This window comes from Equus asinus, chromosome 4 (assembly GCF_041296235.1).
Source record: "Equus asinus isolate D_3611 breed Donkey chromosome 4, EquAss-T2T_v2, whole genome shotgun sequence".
In the NCBI taxonomy this organism is placed as follows: domain Eukaryota; kingdom Metazoa; phylum Chordata; class Mammalia; order Perissodactyla; family Equidae; genus Equus; species Equus asinus.
The window spans coordinates 78993156-79008522 of record NC_091793.1 but is presented as its reverse complement, the minus strand read 5'-3'; the positions used below and the strand labels follow the sequence as shown (position 1 = coordinate 79008522).

Genomic DNA, 15367 nt, shown 5'->3' with positions numbered 1-15367 from the left:
GAAGAGTTTGTGAGCGCAGAACAAGCTTTATTTTTTTAAAAAAATACTTTGGGCTGTGAAACATTGGAAAACAACCAAAGAAGAAAATTTAAATCTATGCTGCTGTAAATGGATCCCTTGTTGAAGTGTGGGTTGACAGCTGTCCCAGTAATCAGTGCCACAGTGCATTAGGCTGATTGCTGTTTGGTTTGGTGTTTCTTCAGCACTCTACCAACTCCCTCAGCTAAACACACCGTAGGTAAGCCCAATCTCTACTTTTCATCATGTTTTGGATAATACCATATGTTGCAACTTTTTTTCCTCCCCAAAGGGTGTCCCAGAGGAGGAACATCAGGTAAACTGATAGAAAAAGCTGTGTCCTAATATCAAATAATTATATCCTTAGCTGTAGAGTTGTTGTAATAAGCTATTTTTGACTTTTCAAAAATTGAAAGAATCCCTTCCAATACTTTGTGGAAATGCTTCTAGACCACAGGCTCAACTGGTAAGAGCAAGAAAAGTATATAAAAATATTTCCTTCCGTTGAATTTTACCCAGGGACCAGTTTTTTATTTTAGTTTAATCACCTAAATAAATGTTAACTTTACATGGTATAAACCTTCTTGTAGCCACTCAGCATTGTATATATGTGTTCTTGGCCATATTTTCTCAACATAAAAGGGAATTCCCATTGCTTTATCTTAATTACATCAGATTCCAAATCAAACGAACAGTGTAATAAAAAGATCTACTTTGTTTTATAAGTAGATTAATCATACATACAATTAAAGATAAAAGGAACTGGGCTTCAATAGATGCTAAATCGGAAATTCCTGTGGAATGAACTACTATTGCTTAAAAATCATTGATCAAAACAATCCCAAAGGGAAAACTGAGAAAAGCTTTCTTACAAAAAAGACTTAAAATGGAAATGTACAGATTGCAGATCAGAAGAGGAAATGAAACTCACTAATAAAAAGCAATGTGGGTCCATCCATGTTAATTGAAAGAGTGACCCATGTATAGGGGCTTGGCTAAATGTCGATTCAATCTTGATTGTCTTCCTCCAGTCACTACTGACCGTGTGAGACAATGGATGACCAAACAATGACCACACTACCTAGTATTGAAGTGATTTCATTTGAGAACTTTCAGGTTGCAGTTTGGTTTAAATCTTAATTTTTATTTAGATGGTAGATACTACTTGTGAAATGCTCTCACTTAAAGGTTACATTAAAGAATTAGACCACAACTGTATAACATACATTGTCATTTCATTGCTAGGGGTAATAACCTTGGAAAAAAATACCTTTGAGGTTTTATTTCCACTTTATGAATAAACTGGTGATATAAATATTTATTTTTTGCCTAGTTGTTATTTGAATATCCAGTTTTCGGCTTTATTGAAGGACAAGTTTTAATTAACCTCTGTTTCTGAAAGCATTTCTTTTACCTGAAATGATATTGCAAATACGTTTGTATTTTCAAAAATAACTATATAAATCCAAGTTGCAAAGCAGTTTGTCGGGACAGATATGGATACTAGTTAACTAATTTCATTTGCTCCTTCAGGCCCTAGTAGAGTTCCAAGTACGCTGCTTACTCAATGCTAGTGATTAGGATAATGATTATTATCATTATTATTGACAGCAATCAACCAAATACATGCTTCCCTCGGAAGAGCTTAAAGAAAGCAGTCAGGCACTACTAACGGGAGTGTAAATTGGGACAGCCATTCTGGAGAACAATCTGGCAGTATTTAGTGAAATTAAATACACTTGACCCTTTCACCTCAGAGAAACTTTTGCACAGTGACTAACAAGGCCTGGGCAAGGATATTTATCACAGTGTCATTTGTTGAGTGGGAAGTTGGAGGTAACTTGGATGTCCTTCACCAAGGGAAAGGATAATAAAATATGATGAATGCACACTATGTGGCTATTAGAAGCAAACAACCAGAGGTACCCATAAGTACAAGGCTAAAGCTTAAAAACAAAGTGTTAAATTAAAAACTAAGTAACGAGACCTATAGTACAATATCATTTGCGCCAATTTAAAACATGCACAAGCACATAACAGCACCATACGCATTGTAAAGATATACACATATCTGAGGCTACCTCTCAGGCACGTTGGATTGGATTCCTGTGAAGCGGAGGGGAGTGAGAGAGGGCATCAGAGCTGAAGGGGGAAAAAATAAAACAAGAGGAAAGCTGGATGCCGCCCAATACTGCTAATGAGGAGTATGATTAACCCAACTCCCTCTACCTAAGGTCCAAATGAGAAAATGAAAACAGGCCCATTTAAAAAATGTTCTTTTAAATACTAGTTGCATTAAGTCTTTTTGAGCAACTAGCAGCCACATCTGTCCAGTATGAGATCCCATTTTGCCGATGTCTGTGCCTTGTTTTCCTCATCTGTAAAATAGGAATGGTAATAATAATGTTCTGATGGTGGTGTTTGGGATTAAATAGATAAAATATATGTAAAGCATTTACATAGTGCTTATATAGTATGGCACATAGTAAGCATTCAATAAATGTTAGATATTATTGCTGTTATTATATTATTGTTATTATGCGACATCACTCTGAGCAAGGGTAGGGAAAGACTTGAGGAATTGATTCTCTATCTCAATTTATTCTCTATTAGGAATTTGGGAAGAAAACTAGTATTTATCCTAGGAAGTTTAAACAAAAAGGTATAAGTGGTAATGAAAAATGTCAATTAGGAAATAAAGTGAATTGCAAGAAAGATTGTGAATTGGATTCTAATCACTAGGTGAGTGTTTCCAGATGTTGTCTAATGACTGGAATCTCCTGATTGCTTGAGGGAAAAGACGGTGCATCCTGGAGACAGTGAAAAGATCAGTGGTTGCCAGGGATTAGGGAGGAGTGAGGGATGACTAGGTGGAGCACAGAGGATTTTCAGGGCAGTGAAACTACTCTATATGATACTATAATGGTGGATATATGTCATTATACATTTGTCCAAACTCCCAGGATGAGTAACACCAAGAGTGAACCCTAATGTAAATCCTGGAATTTGGGTGATAATGACGTGTCAATGTAGGTTCATCAATTGTAACAAATATACTAGTCTGGTGCTGGATGTCTGTAGTGGGGAGGATGTGTGTGTGTGGGGTCAGGGGGTATATGGGAACCCTCTGTGATTTCCATTCAATTTTTTTGTGAACCTAAAGCTGGTGTAAAAAATAAAGTCTATGTAAAAAGAGTTTATTAAAAATTTTTTAATTAAAACAAAAAGAGGGGAGAGTCCCCAGACCTACTAAATCAAAAGGAACCTGGAAACTTTATTTATAACAAGAGTACAGCATAATTCTTATGCTCCAGCTGGTTTAGGAAACTGCATTAAGCTAAGGCCACATTTCTTTTAAAAGGAGACAAGACACCCTCCTTACATGCTGGCTCTATCATCGACTCATCTATTATTCTGTAAAAGCAAATACCTGCCTCCCTCAGCATCTGGTCTTCCCCAGTTGCCCAACCACATCCTCTTGGACCCATCTTTCATTTTCTGTGGCCAATCAGTCACAAATCCTGTTAAGCTTTACTTTCAAATTTTTATTTCTGTCTTTCTGTTCTCTATCATAATAATCTTCCTGAGGTACTAATGTTCCTAAAAGGCACTACTCAGAACTCCCCAGGGGCTTCCCAATCTGTTCAGAAGTAAAGCATAGATTCCCTTCTGATCCAGTCTCTCCTCATTGACCTTGGGTGTAGGCCTTTGTTCACACCCTTCCTCTAGTCAAAACTGCCCTGTCTCCTTCACTCTGGCTCTCCAAATATTATTGATACCTTTCTTTTCGTGGAGTGCTCCAGCCCACATGGCCATCTCATTTCTATAACATCTGCAAGATTCATTATTTGTTTTTTGCTTTGACACTTAATCATGCATTTTCTTTCTACAAGAAAGAAATTTTCTTTGTTATTTTATATTATGTTCTATTGTGACAGGTCAATGAAAGCTCCTGAAGGACATATAGTATCCTCTTAAATGAATGGATGGATTTATCAAATAGTACCATTTCTGGGGTTAAGTATATGTTCTCTTTGAGAAAGAAGGCTCTTTGTATTCTGGCCTATGAATTCAGAAGGCATTTCTGTGTTTAGAACATTTAAGACCAGTTTTAGACTTTGTTTATTGTTTATTTTTCTTAGTGTTTCTCCACAAAGTTGTACTACGAAATGGGCCTGTTATTCTTTTGCTTTCAACCAAATGCCAGTTCATTGCAAGTAAATTGCCCACTCAATGTAATAGCATGTGCCCCCATACAATGATTATGGTGTCAGGAGCTGAAGTTGGAATACAGAATCTGACAAAGGATTTTGTGCTGTTTCCAACAGCCAGAGGCTCCATGGAGGAGGTAGTTTGGAGACTTTAAAAGTTGAAATTTCAGAGATATTTCAATGATTTTGAAAACTGAGATGGGATATTTAAAATTAGGACTTTTCTGGAAAATCTAAAATGGTGGCCACCATGTTCTTCAGTGACTCACACTGGGCTAGAATTATGGAGGATTCAGTAGTGGAAGGCACGGAACGTCTCCACTATTGAGGAGTTTACAAAATTGTGGAGGAGATAGAACTTTCATAAATAAAATAATTATAGAGATTTCAATAAACAGCACTAAAGAAAATAAAACCCTCCAAGAATTTTCACCAATACAATGGGCCAATGCTTTGTATATAGTATTTCAGATCCTCACCAACCATTTGAAAAAGGGATTATCATTTCCATTTTACAAATGAGGAAATGAAGCTCAGAGAAGTTAAGTGACATGCTCAAGGTTACACAGTTGGTAGTCTGTGGAGGAGGGATTTGAACCCAGGTTCTGTCAAACTCTAAAGTCTGTGCTCTTTCCATTCTGGTGTTGATCCATCCTTTCTTCTCCTGTACCACAGCAGATCTTGAAAAGTGATGGTAAAATTATTATTGTTCCTAATTTAAACATGTGTGCAAAGAATTAAGACTGATGCAATTATGGGCTTTTCCCTCTTTTCAGAATTGTCTTTAAAACTGTCAGAAAATTTTACACATAAAAGAAGGAAACAGGGCCTGGCCCCATGGTGTAGTGGTTAAGGTTGGCATGCTCTGTTTTAGTGGCTTGGGTTTGGATCCCAGGTGCAGACCTTCACCACTCGTCAGCTGTGCTGTGGAGGCAACCCACATATAAAGTGGAGGAAGTTTGGCACAGATGTTAGCTCAGGGCTAATCTTCCTCAGCAAAAAAAAAAAAAAAAAAAAAAAAAAAAAGAGAGAGAGAGAAAGAAAGAAAAGAGAAGGAAACAGGTCATGCTAAAGATAGAATATGTTACATTTGAACCTCCCACTACTTTGTTGGTTCTCATTTAATTAAATTATTCCTTTTCTCTTGAAGGCAATTATATGGAACTAGCAAAATGAATAAAAATAAACTGATTCATGATTTCCTGGAAGTAGTTTCAAGAGGAGACGTGGAGCTCATCTGTGACCATATTACTAAAGTCCATTCCATCCTCGGAAACCTTGACTTTCAGCATCCAAAGACTGGAAATACACCTCTCATTATTGCAGCAGAAGAAAGCCTAACAGAGGTAACATGTGGTGTCCTGGGGCCCATGAATAGTCCTCTAAGCTAAGGATTCCAAGAATGAGATGTATGAGAATGGCATAGTTGCTTACCTCCGTGAAAGGATTTCTGAAGGCACAAAGTGAGGGGGTATTGCGGGGGTACTGGAGGGAGAACTAGGAGACTCTAAGTAATCTAGACAATCGCTATCTTTTTTTTTTTTTTTTTGAGGAAGATTAGCCCTGAGCTAACTGCTGCCAATCCTCCTCTTTTTGCTGAGGAAGACTGGCCCTGAACTAGCATCCATGCCCGTCATCCTCCACGTTATATGTGGGATGCCTACCACAGCATGGTTTGCCAAGTGGTGCCATGTCTCCACCCGGGATCCGAAACAGTGAACCCGGGGCTGCCGAAGTGGAACTTGCGAACTTAACTGCTGCACCACCTGGCCAGCCCCAACAATCACCATCTTTATTTATTCCCTCACTCAGTCAACAGATATTCCTGCAATATCCTAGGCAATATGTTAGACTTCATGTTGGATACAAAGGTGAACCAAACACAGATGTCACTCTCGAGGAGCTTATGATCTAGTGGGACGACATAATGGAGCCTGAGCTTTTCCCTCCTTTCCCACTCCTCACCTCTAGTCCTATCAGTATCTGGAAATTTGTTCCCTGCTCTAACAAATGCACATAATCCTGAAAATAGAGACATAGGAGTAAATAAATAATAAGACGAAAAAGGGCAGGAGATTGTCCTCCTTGTTTTAACTGTATACCCAGCTACCAGCAGAGTGCCTGGCACATCTAGGGGCTTAGTTGATATTTGTAAGTGGATAAACTAATGAATAAATAATCCATTTGACTCTCACTGACCGTTTATACCATTGTGTATAGGAACTTTTAAGATCCTTTTTAAGAATGCTGGTGAAAGTGGTAACAATATGAGCACTCAGAGTTGGAGAGAGGCAGCAAGGAGGAGGCTTCAAGGGGAATAGAAACGGGCTTAGAATGGGGAAACTAGGGTGAAAAAGACAGACTTTGCCTTGGCCTGCAAAGAGGAAGTCTAGGGCAATTCTATCATCCATAACAGCCTTGGCCAGTGACTTGACTGCTGACCTTAATGCCTTTCAGGGGTGAGGTGGTATCATTGATAACTTCAGCTAAAGTCAGGTACAAATCTTGTTCCATCTTTTTTAATTCCATGACTCCTGTGGTAGGGATAATTGTCCACGGTGGGGCACAAAAATGACAAGTCAGCTCTTCCTCTGGGAAGCCCCTCCAAGTAACCAATGGTAGCTTCATTTTGGGAAGAGCTCTGCAGTCATCTGAGTCATCTACTGATGGTATTTTCTTGAATATTTGAAGATCTTTTATGACTACCACTAAGGCATAAGTCACCATGTTTTCAGGAGTGATGCAAGTTAGTGTCAGGTTTCCACCAAGAAGTGTAGTCCTGGGGGTTAAATGCCTGATCCATGGAGACCCCTGGGGGATCAGGCATTCAGTTTTGACACAAGCCCACTAGCAAGCTGATATCTGCTTTTCAAAAGTGATGTACCTAGTAGATACGTCAGAGAGGCAACGAGTCCAAATTCCCAAGGAACGCCTCTGGGAGGAGACTGCCTCCCTTCTCCAGAGGCTCCCAAATTGGCAAAATTATCAGTCACAGAGACTCAAAAGTGTCAAGGACTCCATAGATACTAGCACTTCTCTACATACTTGCTCATGATGATCAGAAAAATCCTCTCTGACACATAACGGTATTGGGAAGTATGCACACATAATACGTTAATTCCTATGATACATTCAGATAGAGAAAGCACAACAGTGCATTGAGTTGGCCCGAACGGTCTCACCCACAGACTCACATCAGCTTTCCTTTCCCACTGTGAACTTTGCCTAAACCCCATTAGCTGAATTCAGACACCTCCTTCCCCTAAGAGACTGGGCAGGATGGTGACTTGGGAATCTGAATCCAAGAGAGCCATAGAAGTTTGAGTCTCCCCCCTCCTCAAAGTTCACCAATATATTCGCATGGGTGGCTATGACCTTCAGTCCCTCTTTGAGGACAAGGTGTCCTTAGCCCCACTCTTAACGATCTTTGTCCCTAAAGCAGCTGAGGTCGAGGTACAGGGGGAGAGAAGGGTTAAGAGCGTGCTGGAAGAGAGTGGTTCCAGGCCAATAAGCAAGGCACATTTTCTTTTGGTTTCCAGAAGCATGGAGGCTTCTTACTGCTTAACGAAGTGAACTCCCAATGTTTTGGTCCATACAAAGTCCTATATCAGATGGCAAGGTCATTATTACTGATAGCATCTATTTAACTTAAGGAATCCCTTGACTCAATGGCCACGGCCACATTGCTTTCTGACTGGAGCTGCAGGGTTTGCAACCTTGGTTGACCCAGGCTTAAACTTTCACCGGCAGGGCTTTTTTTAAAGGATGCTACCTGAATCTGAATCATTTGCTGACCCATTGTCATGATAACATCTCTTAAATTTCACCTAGTTTTAATTTATGTTAAACTAGGCTAGGGAAGTTTTCCAAGGCAGTAGGGCTGATCACAAGAATTTGTCTAGATTTCTCTGCGACAGTTTCTCTTTCTCCAGTGGGTCACCTTCATCAGCATTGTAACCCAATTCAGGCCAGTAAGAACCTGAACACTAGTTAATGCCTCATCTATATCTGTGGTTTATCATGGGAATTTATCCGTCTGAGGGAAATCTCCCCAAAAGGACTAAAAGTTTCTTAAAGTAGCTAAAACCCATTGCAAAAAATTCTTACCATCATCATTAAATGGATCTAAGGTTGTCAGTAGGAAGGGCTGAGATATAAGTTAAGTATTATCATCACTGTTCCTTAACAAGCATTGTGCATCTCGCCACTCGCATCCCAAATGAACCGCCAAAGTTTAAAGTTTGCCTGATTTTTGCCCTGAATTTTCCTCCTTTCATGCTCAGTGAAGATATGCATCTCTGTAACTGTTGTCTGAAGAGGAATAGCATCTTCTGCCAACCCAGGACAAATCTTGGTGTTATTTATTACAATGGCATGGACCTGAGTCTGACTGCTGCATTGGTGAGGAAGGTACCACCCACAGAAGAGTTATCAAAAACCAGGGAACAGCTGTTTTTGAACTTATTTCCTGGTACTCAGCCTGTGACTACCTCCCAGTTTCTTCAGTAGTCATTGAGTCAGTAAAATGGAGGATCGTTTATTGCCCAATGGACTATAAAATTTGGTCAACATATTTGCTACCATTTCCCATGAACTTTCCTTAAATTGCATTAAGCAGACCATGAAGCCCTCATTTTTCCTCTGTCATTCTGTCTCTCTCATCACCTCATCTTTTACAAAAATTGTCAACTGTGAAGCATCTGAGATTTTTCCTTACTTGCAAGCTAATAAGATAACCTATCACAGTTTCAGAGTCTGAAAAAACAAACAAAACTCCTGCATCAGAGAAAATGACAGTTTACTATTCACAATAGTAATAGCCAGAGTATCAGCATTTGCTTCATTTCCCTGAGCCTCAGTTTCCACAGGGCAACATGAAGAGGTGATACCTACACATACAGTGAGATGAATTATAAGAGAGGAACGCTGAGTTTAAGGAAGCTGAATCTTTTATAATGGACAGTAAACATATCTTCCCAATGCTCCAAAGGAAGACACTATCTCTGTCTTCCAAGGTTGTTCACTATACAAACATCTTTGAAAACATAGTCTAGAATGAAGGCAGTCAGTGCCTCTGCTCACAAGACTTACAGAAACACAAGTTTCTGGAGAATTGTCTTTCAAGAGCCCCTCTAAAGAATGTTCTACTGGTCAATCCCCACTGTCTCAACTTTCTCACCTCTTCAAACTACTGCAGTCTGCCATCTTTCCCCACTGCTCCATTGAAACTGCTCTTGCCAACATGACCGACAATGTCCTTGGTCACTTGCAGCTCCTAGCATCATTGGACATCAATTTTTCTTGAAATACTTTCTTCTATTGGCTTCCTTCTGGTTTTTCCCCATGCCTCCCTGATAATATCTCTGCAGTCTCATTTATGGACTCTTTCTGCTCATGCATTAAATATTGGTGTTCCTCGATAATGTGGGGATGGCTCCTAATTCTGTAACTTAGCCTGCATCCCCCACCTGATTTCCTGTATATATAGTATGTTGAGCTTCCGACTGTATATCTCCGCTTATATGTCACAGACATCTTAAACAGAGTATGTCCAAATTCTCTTCACCATTTTTCTCCCCAAGTCTAATCTTCCTGAGGAACACCAGCAGTAGTGTTTCCTGTTTTACTAAATGGCATCACCATCTATTTAGCTTAAATCATTCATTCACTCATTCATAAAATATTTATTCATGTGATAAGATCTCTTGCCCTTGTAGACTTACATACTAATGAAGGTAAAACACAACAAATAAAGAAACAAAAAGCACATAATTAAATTACAAACTACTATTAGTGCCTTGAAGAAACCAACAGAGTAAATCCTTTTTTGATAAGGTGGTCAGGAAAGTCCTCACTGATGTGGTTACATTTATGCCAAGACTAAAATAATGATAAAGGATGACATTTGTAGGGCAGTTGGGGCAGAGGGAATAACACAGACAAAGGCTCTTGGTTAGGAAAAAACTTGCATATTTGAGGTACAAAATGGCGGCTAGAGCTTGCAGAGGGAGGGGGAGGAGTGGCACAAGATGAGCCTGGAAAGGAAGGCAAGGGCCAGATCACGTAGGGGCGCAAAAGCATGCAAAGGAAAAGCAAAGGAATTTTTAAAAACAGCTTTCTTGAAATATAATTCACATGCCATACAATTCATCCATTTAGAGTGTGCAATTCAATGATTTTCAGTATATTCACATGAATGTGCAATCATCATCACAGTCAACCTTAAAACATTTTTATCACCTCAAAAGATCTCCCCACCCTTCCAAAAAAAGAAGAAGGAAAAAAAAAGAAACCCTAGGGGCTGGCCCGGTGGCGCAGCAGTTAAGTTCACATGTTCTGCTTCAGCAGCCCAGGGTTCACAGTTTCAGATCCGGGGTGCAGACATGGCACCGCTTTGCAAGCCATGCTGTGGTAGGCGTCCCACATATAAAGTGGAGGAAGATGGGCACGGATATTAGCTCAGGACCAGTCTTCCTCAGCAGAAAGAGGAGGATTGGCAGCAGATGTTAGCTCAGGGCTAATCTTTCTCGGAAAAAAAAGAAAGAAAGGAAAAGAAACCCCATGCCCTTCAGCTATCACTCCCTATACTTCCTCTCTCTCTCTGTCCTAGCCCTAAGCCATAGCCCTACTTTCTATATCTATAGATTTTCCTATTCTGGACTTTCATATGAATGGAATTACATAGTATATGGTCTTTTGTGATTGGCTTCTCTCACGTAACATACTGTTTTCAAGGTTCATCCATGTTGTAGCATGTATGAGTACTTCATTTTTATAGCTGAATAACATTCCATTATATGGATGTACCACATTTTATTTATCCATTTGTCCATTGATGGAAATTTGGGTTATTTCCATGTTTCGGTTACTATGAATAATGATGCTATAAACATTTGTGTACAGGTCCTAGTGTGGTCATATGTTTTCACTTCTCTTTTGTTCCACTCCTAGCATTTCTAAAAGTGGAATTGCTGCATCGTATGCTAACTTTGTGTTTAATCATTTGAGGAACTAACAGACTGTTTTTCAAAGTGGCTGTGCCATTTACAGCAGTCTAAAGGGTTCTGATTTCTCCACATCCTTGCCAACACTTACTGGTATCTGACTTTCTGATTCTAATCACTGTAATGGGCTTCACACAAAGGTATTTGGAAATGGAGAAATCTATTAGAAGGCTATTGCATTGTTTCACGCAAGAGATTATGGTGGTCTGGGCTGCAGTGGCAGTAAGGAAGATAGATAAAAGTAGACTGAAGTCAGAAACCTTGGAGTTATCCTTGATTTCTGCCTCACCATCAGCTCTCACATCTAATCAGTTCTACCTCCTAAATGTTCCTGGATTATGCCATCAGCTGCTCCATTTCCTCTGCCACTTCCCTTGTTTGGTCATCATCATCTCTCCATGAGGCTACTGCAATAATCTCCTCATTGGTCTGTCTTCCACTCTTCCCCATATTAATCTATTGCAGCAGACAGAGTGATTTTTAAAAATACTGATCATGGGGCTGGCCCGGTGGCACAGCAGTTAAGTTCGCACGTTCCACTTCGGCAACCAGGGGTTCGCCGGTTCAGATCCTGGGTGCAGACATGGCACTGCTCCGCAAGCCATGCTGTGGCAGGCGTCCCACACCTAAAGTAGAGGAAGATGGGCATGGATGTTAGCTTAGGCCCAGTCTTCCTCACCAAAAAGAGGAGGATTGGCAGCAGATGTTAGCTCAGGGCTAATCTTCCTCAAAATAAATAAATAAATAAAAATAAAAATAAAAATACTGATCTGATCATGTCATTTCCCCTTAAAATCTTTCACTGCCTCCCCATCATCCTGAAGATACAACTATAATTCCTAAAAGAGTTGTAAGGCCTTTCAGGGCTCAGCTACTGCTGTCTTCTCCATCACATTTCCTACCCCTTCTTCCCCCATCCTGAGCTCTAGCCGTTCCCAATTCCTTCTAGAGCTTTGAGCGTTATTTGTCATCTTGTTCACTGTACTACTCAGTTCTATAACAAACATACCATAGCTAGGGTATCTTAAAAAACAGAAATTTATTTTTTCATAGTTTTGGAGGCTGGGAAGTCCAAGGTCGAGGTTCTGGCCAATTCAATTTCTGGTGTGGGCTCTCTTCTTGGGTTGCAGATGGCTGCCTTCTCCCTGTGTCCTCACTTGGCAGAGAGAGAGAGAGCAAGCTCTCTGGTGTCTCTTTTTATAATGACACTAATCCTATCAGATCAGGGCCGCATCTCGTTTAACCTTATATATAGCCTCATTTAACCTTAATTACTTCCTAGAGGCCTTCTCTCCTAATACAGTCACATTGAGGGTGAGGGCTTCAATATATGAATTTTGAGGAGACATAATTCAGTCCGTAGCATCCAAAGTTCTTTGTTCACACAACGCCCTTTGCTTGAAACAATCTTTCTCTCAGTCTTTGCCTAGTTAGTTGAAGCTCATCCCTCAGTTCTCAGCACAGACATCACTTTCTCCAAGAGGTCTTCCTAGACCCTCCAAGACAGCTTGATAAGTTTCCTCTAAGTATCCTCCTCAGCCTGCTGTGTTTATTCCATCATTGCATTTATCACACTGTGTTGCAATTGCCTTTTTATCTGTCTCTGTTCCTCACTAGATTGTAAATGCCTTAAAGGCCGGTCACTTGTCTTGTTCATTGCTGGAGTCTCAGTACCATGGACAGTTCTCGACACTCATTGGTCGCTCAATCCACATTTGTTGAATAAATTATCCCTTCACCATTTTGAATGGAGCTTATTCTCTCCCTAGAAATACTTGCAACATTCAACATTGAATTTTTGGGTTTTATATTCTAAATTATAGATGATACTAAGAGGACTTCAAAGTTTTAAGTGAGTTTAGCATAAAATACTCACAAACATCTAGTTTAGAAATATGTATATATATATGTATATATATATATATATATATGCATGTATGTATGTATATCCCCCAATCATCCATATCATGGAGGGTTTTGTTTTCAAAATTAAAAAAAAGGAGATAAAAGTCACATGTATCCAAATAAATCCTTTATTTTTATGCCCCTCTTATTCTCCTTTCCTATAACATAAATCAGAGCCACGTCTAAGTAAGTTTTCTACCCAGACCTGAAGATGCTGTTGGTACTCAAAAATGCTAAATAAGAATGTTGTGGTGTTGCAGGTTGTTGGATTTCTTCTGGAAAAGGGAGTAGACATCACCCTTTGCAATTACAACAATCAAACCGCAGTCCATGTGGCTAATTGTGATGTCCGAAGACAACTCTTGGCCATCAATGGAAACCAGGCTCCCCAAAGGCAACTTCTACAAAGTTCATGGCAGGGTGATCTTGAGCAACTTCAACACTTGCTGGTCAGTTAAATCAATGTTTGTTTCTGTCTTTGGGTGGGTAGGTGGGTAGTAAAAAGGGCTACATATGACCCCTTTTAAAGAAAAATATGCTCTTTTCAAATGCAGTTCCAGAAAATTTCAGGCAGGAAATATGAGAAAAAACAGAATCAAACAGGACACTGGGGTGGAAAACAAGATAATAAAAGAACACAGCAGCAGCCTGTTTCTACCTTCCTCCAGCTGGATGCTAGAAGAAGTCAGGCAGCACCCCCGGGAAATGATGTGCTCCCGGGATGCCCTGGAGAACCACTGTTAACTTGCTCAGAAGAGTTCCCTTGACATCGTTGCCATTTGTACAATTGCTGTTTAGATCCCCTTGGACCAGTTGCAGTTATTATCTTTATCCTGAAAAGGGAATCAGAGAGCCTATGCTTTGTGTAATATTTAGTTGTCACTAAAGGAGTTAGGAAGATACATTTTTTAAATGCTATCTTCTTAGGATATTGATCTTCTTGTTTAGATTTTCTACCCATTGATACTCTTTCCCAAAGTAACAAAACAAAAGTAGCAAAACCGTATGCATAGCCAAGGTCGTTAATTATTGGTGACCAGCCACTACCTACTCTTGGCATTTACCTTCAGAGATACTGTCAGATCACATGACCTTCCATCTGAAAGAAAATCATTTGCTGCTAGGAGACAGTTTCTTCCATTCCCTGATGGTGGAGACACAAACAGATAAAGAAAAAGTGCACGATGTTCTGGTCACCTAGAGTTCAAGGAAATATACAACAAAATCCAAAGGACTCTAAATTCTTTTGTTGTACTACACGATAGTCTAAAATTGCCATACATCACAAACTGAGGCTTAGAAATTTTTTGACAGACGCTTAATTTTATTTTAATGGTATTTGCAACAGTTGTTGTTGTAATCCAATGTCTTTTTTTCATAAACATATTTTTCACCCCTACTGATTAGCAGCCAAGTTTCAAGAAAATGGTGCCTGTAACTGGATCCAGAGCTTAATCAACAGGTGCTGAATTAACGTGCTATTGCAAGACTATTCTCAGCTCAAAACTTTCATGTTGGTTCTGACTAATAATAAACATTGATATAATAGGTGGTTTCTTTTCAGAGACTGAAAAAAATATTAACTAATTAATTCCCACAGCACCCCTCTGAGGTAATATCATTAACTCTAGTTTGTCCCTGGAGAAACTGAGGTAGAGACACTGACTATATTGACATGGCATAGAGTGCAATAGAGGTGGAAATTAGAGAGTTACTTTGGTTTATAAAATAAACAATTTGGATAATTTGGCCTTCCAGTAGCTTTTCAGTTCTGAATTATCCAAATTAAATTTTACTTTTGTTAAAACAAAAAATAACATTTATATATCCACCCCCATTTGACTGTATAAATACTACAGTTAAATGAGCTGCCTTATTATTGTAAATCATTCATTCACTCCACAAATCTTTATTGAGCATGTGTCAAACGCTCTGCTCAGTGCTTTTCTTATTCTGTCTGCAATCAGTAAAGCAACTCTGCAAGGAAGACTCTATTATTACTACTTTACAGCTGAGGATTTAAGGTCAGTGAGGAGCGTTGCTGGATTTTGCAAATAAAAATACAGGACACTCAGTTAAATTAGAATTTAAGACAAATACCAAATACTTTTAAAATATAATTATGTCCCAAATAAAAATTATTCAATGTTTAACTGGGTATCCCTTATTTTATCAGGGTGATTTTATTACCTTTTAACCGTGTCCTTGATACAAACCTATCAGGGAGGC

At 39.4% G+C, this 15367-nt stretch overlaps 1 protein-coding gene across 1 annotated transcript in view; it reads left to right on the top strand.

The window, feature by feature from the left end:
- Positions 1-15367, top strand: part of MAP3K19 (mitogen-activated protein kinase kinase kinase 19) — a 59257-nt gene continuing 43890 nt past the window's right edge. The window contains exons 1-3 of the mRNA XM_070507580.1: positions 1-238; positions 5380-5575; positions 13399-13587. Coding sequence (XP_070363681.1) covers positions 5402-5575; positions 13399-13587 — 363 coding nt within the window. The 5' untranslated portion in view covers positions 1-238; positions 5380-5401. The remainder of the gene's footprint in view (positions 239-5379; positions 5576-13398; positions 13588-15367) is intronic.